The 12,810-nt window shown below is 42.4% G+C and overlaps 1 protein-coding gene and 1 pseudogene across 2 annotated transcripts in view; both read right to left on the bottom strand.

Annotated features, from left to right (window-relative positions):
- Positions 1 to 2,068: 2,068 nt before the first annotated feature.
- The window catches only part of Lonrf3 (LON peptidase N-terminal domain and ring finger 3), a 42,146-nt gene continuing 31,404 nt past the window's right edge, over positions 2,069 to 12,810 (bottom strand). For both annotated transcript variants that reach the window (XM_052738119.1, XM_052738118.1), the window contains 3 exons: positions 11,386 to 11,548; positions 10,333 to 10,482; positions 2,069 to 7,112 (listed from right to left, as the gene is read on the bottom strand). In XM_052738119.1, coding sequence (XP_052594079.1) covers positions 6,957 to 7,112; positions 10,333 to 10,482; positions 11,386 to 11,548 — 469 coding nt within the window. In that variant the 3' untranslated portion in view covers positions 2,069 to 6,956. The remainder of the gene's footprint in view (positions 7,113 to 10,332; positions 10,483 to 11,385; positions 11,549 to 12,810) is intronic.
- LOC128117962 (uncharacterized) lies at positions 4,923 to 5,016 on the bottom strand (annotated as a pseudogene).

Genomic DNA, 12,810 nt, shown 5'->3' with positions numbered 1-12,810 from the left:
ACCTCCCAGGTGCACCATGCCAACTTGATGTAGTTTTCATGACCAAACCCAGGGTGTCCTGTATGTTAGGCAAGCACTCTACCAAGTGTGTTACGTCCCCAGCTTCAGCTCACTTTTTCATCGTTTCATTCTTGTGTTCTTTTTTCAGTGGTAGAACAGAAGTTGCATAAACGCCATTAATTGCATAAACACCATTAATTGCACAACACAAAAATCAGCACTGCAGAGAAGATGGGACACGTTGCTGAAGCACTCTTGCTGGGGCCAGTTTGGTTAATATAACACATTGGCCCAGTGACTTTTTATCCGTTTTCCCATCATTCAGTTCGTGCTGGGCTGAGGATGTAGCTCAGCAGTAGAGCACTTGTTTGGGGCTTGTGAGACCCTAGGTTCTATCCTCAGTGCCATAAAACTGGTTCATGATTTGGCTTCACCTTTAAGCCAACCTGGAACTAGCTCTGTAGCCCAGGCTGGCCTCGAACTCACAGAGATACGCCTGCCTCTGCCTCCCGAGTGCTGGGAGTAAAGGTGGGTACCACTACTTCCTGGCTTAAGCTATTCTTTTTTAAAAATCATTTTGTTTATGTCTGTTTAGTTAGTTAGTTAGTTAGTGTGTGTGTGTGTGTGTGTGTGTGTGTGTGTGTGTGTGTGTGTGTGTGTGTGTGTTTTGCGTGTGTGGTCCAGGGACTGAACTCAGGTCATCTGGCTTGGCAGCAAGCGCTTTTGCCCCTTCAGTCATCTCCTCAGCTCCCTTTAAGCTCTTCTTGATCAACCACTCAATGAAAATAAAAACGTTTACATTTTTAAAAAATGAAGAAGATAAAAAAAGCTCATCAAAAACGTTGGCCACGGGATGAGAAGGTAACAACAAATCTAGCTTTCTTTCGCGGCAATGGTAGTGATAAAACAGCGGGTAGGTGATCCTCTCGAGTCAGCCACAGTACAAGACTGCTGTATTTACAAAGAAATTAGACAGATAATTGGAAAATGCTTCAACCCTTAGCTGAGGGGCTACTGGCTACTGGAGGAGGAAGAATCATTTTCCTTTGGAGGTGTGGCCTCTGGTAGGTTTCCCAGGCCTCAGTGGAGGGCCCCACATCCACACTCACACAGGCAGCCCTAATTGCACTCAGTGGGTTAGAGAGGAAAAAAAAAAGAGGTAAGGTTTGATGTTGGAAAGGAAACATATCAGGGGAGGCCCGGGAGGAGCTGGAGGAGGGATAGGGTGTAGGGCATGGATAGGGTCAAAACACAGTGGATTCATCTATGGACTTACTGAAGAGTAAAAGAAATGCTTAAAACAAAACCCATGATAAATGCAGAAGTGGGTTAGCTGGAAAAGAAGAAAGAAAAATGCTTAAAAATAAGTCGTTAAATATAAGTAAACCTTTCCAGTGTTTTTTTTGTTGTTGTTATTTTGTTTTGTTTTAAAAAAAACCACTCAATTTATAGCCAATGTTTCAGGACGTATTAGTCATGTTAATCCACTCACACCTGCCTCATTGCCATACATGTAAGTGATTGCTGCTGGGGTGCAGACCTGGTTCCATAAAGAGTTGTTCGAATTTGCATTGACTTAGTCTTTATAGTGCTGTGGTTTGAATTACGGACCTGACTCGTGCTAGTAACCAGCTGGTTACTTCTTTGTCTTTTGATCTTTCTGTGGTAATTTGAATGGAAGCCAGGGCCTTGTGTATGCTAGGCAAGTGCTCTGCCTGAGCTGCATCGCCAACCCTTTTTAATGGTGTTTATTTATTTACTTACTTATTTATTTTTGAAACAAGATCTCACAGCATTGTCAAGGTTGGCCTTGAACTCACTCTGAAACCACACAGGCCTTGAACTTGCAACCCTTCTGCCCCAGTCTCCAAAGCAGCTGGGATTACAGGCCTGCACAACTAAGTCCAGCTTTTAGGTTTTGAGACAGGATCTACATTCCCTAGGTTGGTAATGAATTTGTGATCCCCCTGCCTCAACTTCCCATGTTGCTGTGACTGTAGCCCAGTACCACCAGGCTCATCCCAGCCAGTTAATTACTTTTCTAGGATAGAATACACTTTGGTAGATATAGAGACAACAGGAAACCTTTGTTTAATGAACAAACAATTTTCACAGAGACTGTCTATACCACATTGCGATTACAACGTAGATGAGCTGAAACTATTTTGTGCAGATTTAGAAGAAGGGAACCCCTAAAAAGAAACCAGGCATATAGAGGTAGTTGAACAGCATTGGTGGGGAGGGAGCGGCATCTTAATTTCCCTTCAGCTCAAAAAGTAAAATGGCTGCTTAACAAACAAATGGAAGGCAGACACATATACACACTGGCCACTGTTTAAGTGGCTTGCTTGATGTTTTAATCCTGGCGTTACAGAGAACTGCATACAATAATGAGACTCACTTATCTAACATCAGCCAATGGTGCCACGCTGAACTCTTTGCTCTTCTGTTTATCTCCCCAGTTGTCCTCGTCACCCGAACAATAGATGAATGCCAGTGGACTTTTAAGATAAAGCACAAGGTACAGTGTTGCTTTGTAAACTTCTGTTAATCACATTTGTGGCTGCAAAAGGTTTTTAAATGCTACAAAGTCATGAAGTCAAAGCTTTAAAGTGACACCAGGAACAGTGGTTCCAGGCACTTCTCTCTGGAGGTTAACTTAACATGTGTGGAAACACCCACTTCTAGGTGAAAAGTTCTTCATTTCACCTGTGGATGTGTAAACCCCAGAGTATTAAGTAGTTAAGCAGTGGAGTGGGTGGGATATGCCATTCTAAAAGGAAGTGAATGTCTACACTGTGCATGGCTCCTTTCCCTTCCTGCTCTCTGTATATTAGAAATGCCAGAAAGCAAAGCCCTGTTTGCTTTTAAGAGCTGTCTTCCTTCCAGGATCAAAACCTCGTTCTTTAGGCCCAAGGATGAACTTACAGCCTGCCTGTTTCTACCTGGATGAGTAGAAATGGACACACAGTCAACACGCTGGGAACCCAAGGAATGAATCTAGGGCTAAAATGCTGGAAATGGAGTTGGCACAGGGCATGCAGGCCCCAGGGGGTTGCAGTCCATCAACAGGACACAACCTGTTGGCAGTAAGAGACCTCTGGGTTCAGTGGCCCAGCCATGGGAGTTCTGAGGCTTCTGTGGCTAATCACAGGGGATTATCTGAACCCAAGTCAGCTCCACAGGCAGAGATGGCAGCACCACACATGCCAGAACTCAACTCTGCTACTGAGGCAGTACTGAACTTGAAGCAGTTGGCCTCCAGAAAGGCAAGCTATTGGAATAGTTCTCTGCTCCTCAAAGTGAGGAGCAAACACCCCTTTTTTCAAATTATGCACTGAAAAGTAGTTTCTTCATTTTTCACTTTCTACATTTTGCTGGTTTTTAGCTAGCAGCAGTAGTACGGTACAAAGCAGAAAGGCATAAGGTCTGCTTGCTACCTAGTGTACGCACACACACACATAGACACACACACACACAGAGAAAATAATCTACAAGGAAAGGACTGGGTCAGCTATGAAGTCACGGTAGAAAGGAAGACTAACCCAAGAAAGTGGCACTGTCTACAAGGGGGAATCTTGTCCTTCTGGCTGAGAGTTAGCTTTCATCTCTATACTCATCGTTACTGTGCTTAGAAGCAGAACCAATCAATCTGCAAGTGCTAAAAATGGTCAAGTTCAACTGATTATCCCACTCATGTACATCCCGAAGAAAGTTAAAGCCTACTTTCCCACTTCCTGCCATCATTGAAACAAAAGCTGGCTGGAGAACAACCCCAACACGGATTCAGGCTGCTCCGAGGAACACACTATTTAGGCCAGCCAAGATTTCCATGGGGTCAGATTGGGTACCCTCTTATCAATGAGATTTTATTAAGAAGCCGTACTTCCTCTTCCTCTTAGATTAACGGAAGATGTTTTGGGCAGCTTCACCTGGAACTTCTCGTTTTGAGTTCTTAGGGTGTTTTGTGATTTGACTGCCATGTCTGTTGAATAAAACATGTATAACAAACTGTTCAAAATGTTGAAAGATCTGCTACATGATAGGTAAAGAACCAAGCTTGGCCACTCATTGGATGAAAATATTACATAGGCATATTCTTTAAAATTGCTGAGCCTCTGTTTTCTTATCCATATGTGGGGTTAACAATGCTGTCTAAAAGGTTATTTCATTTGTTCAGGCAAATGATATCACTAAGTTTAGTACCTGGGACGTGGTATATTCTCAACACATCATTGTAGAGCCTGTTATTTGGGGCAGCATAAAGAAATACCATTAGCTATGTGCAAAACTCATAGATGGTGAGATCTAATTATTCTGGTATAGTTGCAATTTTCAACACATTTTGAAGAATAGGGAGGGATGGTTTGGTTATGCTCATGGAAGCTAAAACTTAAGGCTTTCATTCTAACAAGAATTCTAGATGCCCCCCAAATACAGCATTACTTTTTAGCCCTTATTAAAATGGAAATTATTTTCTTGGCATAGGAATCAGTCCCTACCTCTAACATTCATTTGTTCTTCCGTCCTTTCATTTTCTTATATTTTTACAGTACTGGGGCTAGAACCCACTGACCCATGCATGGAAGGCAAACAATAGCAACTGAGCTGTATCCCCAGCCCTACTTTCCCAGTTTTAACCACAAAAGGAGTTACTTGCAAACCATCAAGTTGTGATTCACGAATCAGTGGTTTGGATTTTCCCAACCAAGCTTAAAGTGACTACAAATGAGTATTGAAAGTAAAGGCAGCGCTTCATGTAACTGTAGGCCATTGATAATATTCTACAACGTGGCTGACAATAGTTACAGTTTATATCTCCCATCATCAAGGTACTGTGCTAAGTAATTTCTGACATGTCCCATTTAACATTCCCAGGAAGCCTATATGCTATTAATATCACCACTATTCCATCTTTTAATAAAAATCTAGAATGCTATCCAAATTTGCATACCATCCTTGCTAATCTTCTCTGTGTCATTCCAATTTTAGTATATGTGCTGCTGAAGTGAGCACCACTACCATTTCATACATGAAGAACCTGGAGCTCAACGCAAGTTAAATTAATGCCAAAGTAACACATGTAACAAGTGGAGAAGCTTTGGACCCTTTTCTGTGTTGTGTTTGCACTATAGAATAGGAAACAATCATACTAGAACTTTGTCATGATCATATGGCTGGGTGTCAGGTGGGAGAGGAAAGCATCTTCATTTCCTGCTCTCTGAGCCCTCTAGACTTAACTCAGATAGTACTCCATCCTATATATCCATTCCATACACTTGCATTCTTCACCTGCCCAGATTATTCCAAACTTCAAAGCTGGTAATGCTCTGACAGCACAGCCTACATAAGCAAGTGCAGATGATCATTTACTTTCTGCTTACATGAGTCTCTTTTACAGCATCTGGAGATCACCTCTGTCTAACACAAAAACCCCACCTCTTTCACGTTTCTTGTGGTTACAGAAGAACCCAGACTAAACCTTGAATCAATATCTCTCTCTCTCTCTCTCTCTCTCTCTCTCTCTCTCTCTCTCTCTCTCTCTCTCTCTCTCTCTCTCTCTCATTCTCAGAGTGGAGGGGCTACATGTGACTAACACACCATAGCTGTCCAAAACCACCTGGGAATAGTTTGAGTAAGAAACAAATACGACCATTGACTTTTCCCGGCTTGAATTTTCCTCTGCCATTATAACACTCCCACAATCTATTTTTCAGCTTTCTCTGACGCCAAAGGCCTCAGACTAGCACTAAGCAAGCTAAGCAGCCACTGCTGCCCCTTCTCTTTCTCCCCCTGCACTGGAATCTTTGGCCCATTGTTAGCAGGAGGGAAGGCAGTGTTTACATGAAATCATGGATGCAGTCTCTGGTTCTTTTATAGAGATTTAAGGAGAGTCTAACCTTTCTGATTTCTTTACACTTTTAAGAAGGAATAGTCACTCGAGTATTTCAGCAGATGCTGGTACAGGTCTTGACGCCATTCTCTCTGAAAAACCAGGTAACTATTAATCTTACCCTTCACTGCACTGGAGAGAAATTAATACACTTCTAACTAGATTGCCCGAAACAAATACCTCTAATAGATTGTAATAAAAGACACTTCTAATTCATCTCTCCATTCCTAAGGAATTTTTTCAGCCTTATCCTGTATTACACACAGAAAATGGGTTATTTCACTTTACTCTTGCACACACCACAACTTATGCCAAATCAATTAAGTAGTTTCTATCACTTAATTCAAACTGAAAGAGTGGAATCTGTGAAGACAAATTACCTTAGAAGCCTTCCAAAATTCCTTGAAACTTAGTCCACTAGGATAGACACGAACTATATAAAAATGGCCCAAGAATTGGGATCAATTCAGAAAAAACGTAAAGAACATTGCACATGTTTAGTACTGTTATTTCCCCTACATACATAGTCAACCACATCAATAAATAAAGCAATGGACTTTTCAGTAATGTACACTTAAATAGTTACAAACGTACATGTAGAAAAAGGATACAGTAGTGCAAAAAATAAATTATTAAAACAGAAAGAAGTATGAACATTATTTTACACAATGCTCTATAAAACCTGAACCATTTGAAACGAGACCTCAAGTCAGTGAAAGAATGCAGTGATGTTAGCATCTCTGCTTCACATTTCAACCACACAGTCACTCAGCTATGAAAGACAGGTCACATTTGACTTTCAGAAAAATTGGTGCTAAACAACTTTTTCTGGGCTCTTCCACACCTCTGGCTGTTTGTGTCAAAAAGCATCTGAAGACAGAAAGTCAAACAGGTGACATTCTTTTGGTCTTCCTACTCAATTTCTGTGTGGTCAAAAAGCAGAGTAACATCTCTCTAGGATACTCTCTTCTGTTAAGGTGTTATTGCAGTTAGATATATTTACAAGAACATCGCCCCAGGGCAGTAGAGAGGGTGGAAATGCCTCTTCCGCAATCTGCTCCCACTAATTTTGGTTTCTGGATATAAAGGCCAGGATTCGCCGAATACCGTTGAGTCTATCCTTTAAGGACCTCATTGCTAGGAAGGGGAGCTGAGCTCTGCTTTCCAGGGGAAGAACCGCTAATGTCCACCAGCACCAGGCTGGACCATTTGGATTAACCTGCAACGGAGAAACACAGTTCATCAATCCTATTCCCATGCAGTCCATGTACAGATGTTCACATGCATAAAGTAAACACCCCATGTGGAACCGCTTCTGTGTGTGGCAGAGACTGCTGAGAGTCTCCAGTACTTTTTCTCCTCTTTTGTTTCAGCTGAGCATACAGCCACATGGTGGTAGGGGGTAGGGGACATTATTATTTCCCAGTGTCCCTTGCAGCTAGGTGAGGCCATAGACAAAATGTTGGCTAAAAAGATATAAAGAGAAGTGATATGTGTAAGTTCTGAGAAAAGAGTATGCAGCCTCTGCCTTCCTTTTTCCTCCCATTTCTTTTCTTTTGTAGTTTTAATTGTTTTATGTGTATGGTGTTTTTGTCTGCAAGTATGTCTGTGTGCCACAGAAGACAGAAGTGAGTATCTAATTCCCTTGAACTGGTGGTTGTGAGTCACAACGTGGGTGCTGGGAATTTAACCTGGGTCCTCTGGAAGGGCATCCAGTGCACTTAACCTCTGAGCTATCTCTCCAGCCTCTCCTCCTTTCTCTAACAAGATTGAAGTGATGGTGATACTCAGTCTTCTTCAGTCAAGAAAAAAGAACTCTCTAAAGATGACAGAGCTCTGTGATGGAAGAGCCTGGGTTCCTGGATGATCTCTTGGAAGAGAACTGCCTTAGTCCTCCAGTTGAGTCGCAATCATCTTTACTACTTGTTAAACCAAGCAAACCAACATCTTAACACATACACTGTGCACCCTAGGCAGTGTGCTTTTACAAGCTGGAGTATTCATTCTTTTGTCTCTTCTACTTCTAAGGCTCTGGTCAGGTCCTTTAGACTGATCCATTTCAAATCCAGGCCTTTAATCCTACGGCTCTTTGGGCTTGGCATGCCTTTTAACGCCCACCATTTTCTTGACTTTGGTGGAAGGCTGTAGTCTAAATATACCATGTCACAAACAGAGCCATAGTTATCATCTCCCCTGAAACCAAGAGCTATGATTTCCAGTTTCAAAGAACAGCAACCAAACATTCCAATTAGAAAACACATTCCTGTTAACCCTCGGGTTTTCTTTTTGACACTTCTCATCCCTTACCAATCCTTCACTGAAATTCTCTTTGTCATCAGCTTCCTGAGCACACATTTTAGACATTTATTACTAATCCTCAAATGAGTTTTCTTCCCACAACTTTCAAAAGGAGTCAGCTTTCCACTTGTAGAGAAGCCCATGCTGGTCTGAGGTTATTTGACTCCAAACTGCTTTGTGTGTTTCTCCCTGAATGTTCCTGAACGACGCTTGGTTTTTCTGTGCCTCTGGCTTCATCTGGACACCCCTGCCCCGTCTCTCCTGTCTCTCTCTATCTGTCTCTGTCTGCCTCTTCTCTCTCTCTCTCTCTCTCTCTCTCTCTCTCTATATATATATATATATATATATATATATATAGATATAGATATAGATATAGATATAGATATAGATATAGATATAGATATAGATATAGATATAGATATAGATATAGATATATACACACACACACACCTCACTGTGGTGTGCAAGGTATTTTCTCTTACAATCACTTCTGGATATCAGGTTGTTATTCTGAGCTTTCTTTCCTAAGATCGCCAGCAGATACTTAAACTGATGATGTTAATACTGTGGCTGTTTCTAAGAAACCTCCCACCAAGTTATGACCCTCTTGTTCGTGGAACTACTACTTGGGGCTGCCGAATTAGACACAGCAAACTGGATGAGTTTTTGCTGCTGCTGCCATGACCAAGGCAACATGGTAACAAAACTAATAAGAACGGAAATGATTCGGGCTTGCTATGTCATTAAGGCCTTATGAATCACACTAGGCATCTGTGTTTTCTCCTATGGAAGATGTGGTTAGCACTGTTGATCTCTGTCTTTCTGCCTGACTGGAAGAGAACGTTCCCCAGCAGGTGAAGGGGAACATTAAGCTTGAACATGACCTTGTTCTGAGTTATGCTGTCTTCTTGAATCACCATAGCCAAGAGCTGGGTCACCAGGAAGCACTTGCTGGCCTTGCCTTCTTTAGAACATGTGAGTGTTGCCTTTGTGTGGAGGGAGAAGAGCCAGTCTGTGGGCTGGAGGAAGCAAGACACTTCAGCCCATTTGGAAACCGACAGGTGTTTTGAAACCTCAGAATGGAGGAGGAGGAGGAGGAACTTTAGACTCCTAATGATTCTGTCTGATTTTAGAGAAAAATTGAGAGGGGGGAGGGATTTACCCAAGGTCACACTGCCAGAAAGGCAGGCAACACCGTCTTTAGGCAGAAAGGTCAGAATATGTATATGTATATATATATATATATATATATATATATATATATATATATATATATATTCAGATTTTTCTATTGTGATAGAATCAGGAAGCATAAACTAAAAAAGAAGTTCCAGGAGTGATTCTGTGGGACAGCCAGCTTAGAATATGGGCAAAGGTAGCATTAAGAAAATAGAATAGAATAGAGCTGCTCAGCCTTCTGTTCTCCAAACTGGAATTCCCCACGAACACTGCCTGATTGAAATAAGGCAGGCAAAGTGTGGTGAAAGCAAACTCTCCCCACTTGCCTAGTGGACTCTGGATCTGCAGCCTGAGCTCACAGAGACCTGTTCCTCAAGGAGAAGAGCAATCCAGTAGAACCTAATGAACCATGTCCTGGGGGCCAGTTTTCTCAGGACCTGCTCAAGCTAGGAACAATGGTGAGGGTCTAGACTTGCAGGGCTATGCGTAGATGGGCTGGATATGAAGGTTTCTGCAGCTGGACTCTTGTCGTGTAGGTGATCCTACCTCCCAGCTCCTGCAGGACTGGAGAAGCTGGCCGGAAGTAGCAGCCTTAGTTACCGTGTGTCTTACTCCCTGGCCTGTGCATGTGTCCTGTCACCCTAGCATTACCAAGGTGCAGGTCTGGGCTCCCCCTGGAGGTTCTTCAGTCACTGCTGTTGCTGTCTTCCTCGCACCTCGCTTATTTCTCAGTATTTGTCTTAGTTCCAAGTCCCTACTACTTACTACAGTTAACCCAATTCTGACTTGGGATCCTTTTGGTCTTACCCATGCCGCTCACTATCTAGCTACACAATCCTGTATTGGATCTGTCCTCTTCTCTGCACTGACTTGTTGGATGACAGCCACACACCACCTAATCACAAAGCCTGGACACTCCCACCTGCTGGGGCCAACTATTCTACACGGATATTCTTGCATACCTGGGGATCTTCATCTTTCTCTGGCATTGGACCGAAATGATTTAGTATTCGATTCTTCAGAGATGTTTTGAGCGAATGAAACCATGAGGATGCTTGCTCATACACACAGTTATGTAAGCCCATGAGTTCAGCACAATCTTCTCCCTGAACCTGAAAATGTCAAAATGAAAGTGAAGCAGTCTCTACCTTCTCCATCCACCTCAGCGTTGTTTTTGACACCTGACCTTCTTTTGAGAATCTGACCTGCCTTTCCTTCACCCATCTGGCTTTCTCCCGTGTAAGATTGGAACACCCAGGAGCCAGGTGCTGGGTGGAGTACAAATATGGCAGAGAGAGCAGGAAGACAAAAGGTTTAACTGAGAAAAATGCCTGAAACAGCAAGCAGAGAGACAGCCAGAAGCTTGAGCTAGCTCAGGTGAAGGCATATGAGTAAAGTGCATTGTGCTGGCTTATCCCTCTTCTCTTTTTATCTTTACATCTTTTTCTTTCCTACTCACTGGGAAGGTAGGTATGAATATATCTGTGCCTCAGTGTATCTTCAAGGTCAAATTGTTTTATCCATTAATCATGCATTAATCTACTACATAAATAATATAAATGAGCGTGGGATTACTGACCTCTTCATCTCCCCATTAGCTCAGAAAACGATAATTGGACATGTGACTTTTTTTTTTACTTTTTGGGATGGTGAATGACTCTGATTTAGGAATAGTGTTCTGGGGCAAGTTGCACATTTTAAAAATGCAAATTTATATTTAAATCTACCATAATCTCAAGAGAAATACATTGGAAAATATAAATCAATCCGTAGTTAAAATACTTATGTGTACACCCCATTCTAAATCAAGCCCCCTTGGGGAGGGGGAGAGGGAAGGGGTGGGAGGACTATGGATGCAACTGGGCAGCAGTCCCAACAACATTCATCCAGTAGCAATTGGGTGAGAAATGCCAAGGCCCCAAGACAATTCTGAGAAACCCCTTTGCAATCATCTTTGTATATCAAACTACCTTGATAATTTGACTGTTAGGTTTGTTGGCACTGGCCACCCTCACCTTTTGATCTTCGATGTATTCAATATCAGCTGTGTTGTAGCCATCCCGCTGGCCCTGATGGAGCACCTTGAAGCGCCTCTTGCCTATGCTGTCAACCACCGATCGGCCATCAGCAAAGAATTGGACATTTCTGATCTCTAAGATGCAACCATATTCTGCAAACCTGTATGTTGAGAATCAGTTCAAAAGAGTAGATTGGTGATGAGTTTTATTGTTCATGGCCTAGACCCCAGCCATTCCTAGCACCTTGTGCTGTTTGCTAGAGGACTTCTGTGCCCTGATCTACAACTGCAGCTATACAACAGGCAGCATCTATGAAAAAGAAAAGAGATCTGAACATAATGGTACACCTGCTATCATTTGTTGAGCACATATTATGTGCAGTGCTATAGTTTAAATGTTTGTCCCTCTCAAAGCTTGTGTTGAAATTTATTGTCATTTTAACACTGTTAGGAGGCAGGACCTTTAAGAAGTGATCAGGCCATGAAGGGTCTGCTCACGTGAGTGGATTGATTACTGCCAGAGTGTGTTCATTATTAAGAGGAAGGTGGGACTTCCCTTCTCTCACTTTCTCTTTGTCTTTCTACCATGTTATAACACAACAAGGCCTTATCACACCCTGAACATGATAGCATACAATGATAGTCTTAGCTATAAAGGAGGCTGTTAACAGGTGAATCACAATTTTGAGGCTTGCTTAGATAACTTAGACCCACCTGGTCTCAAAATAAAACAAACAGGCTTAGGATATAGTTCAATGGTAGAATACCTTCTGTGGTAGTTTGAATGTAATTGGCCCCTATAAGCTCATAGGGAGTGGTACTATTGGGAATTGTGTCTTTGCTGGAGTAGGTATGGCCCTTTTAGAGGAAGTGTGTCACTGTGGAGGTGGCCTTTGAGGTCTCATATATGCTCAAGCCACACCCAGTATCTCAGTCCACTTCCTGTTGCCTTCTGATCAAGATGTCTGTCTGCATGCTGCCATGTCCTGCCATGACCAAATGAACTAACCCCCTGAAACTGTAAGCGAGTGACCACAATTAAATGTTTTCCTTTTTTTTTTTTTTTTTTTTTTTTTTGGTTTTTCGAGACAGGGTTTCTCTGTGTAGCTTTGCGCCTTTCCTGGAACTCGCTTTGGAGACCAGGCTGGCCTCGAACTCACAGAGATCCGCCTGGCTCTGCCTCCCGAGTGCTGGGATTAAAGGCGTGCGCCACCACTGCCCGGCTGTTTTCCTTTATTAATGTTGCCTTGGTCATAGTGTCTCTTAATAGCAATAGAAACCCCAACTAAGACACCTGTCTAGCATGTACAGGCTCTGGATTCAGAAAAAAAGCCAAAAAAAATGACTATTATGGCACATTGGCTGTAGACTTCACAGTAGGCATAAATTTCTATTGCCTGTGGTAGTTCACACCTGTAATTCT

The sequence above is a fragment of the Peromyscus californicus genome, unplaced genomic scaffold (genome assembly GCF_007827085.1).
Source record: "Peromyscus californicus insignis strain IS unplaced genomic scaffold, ASM782708v3 Scaffold_10__1_contigs__length_136768540, whole genome shotgun sequence".
Taxonomy (NCBI): domain Eukaryota; kingdom Metazoa; phylum Chordata; class Mammalia; order Rodentia; family Cricetidae; genus Peromyscus; species Peromyscus californicus.
Note: the sequence above shows the minus strand (reverse complement) of the source record. Positions and strands in the feature narration are given on the sequence as shown.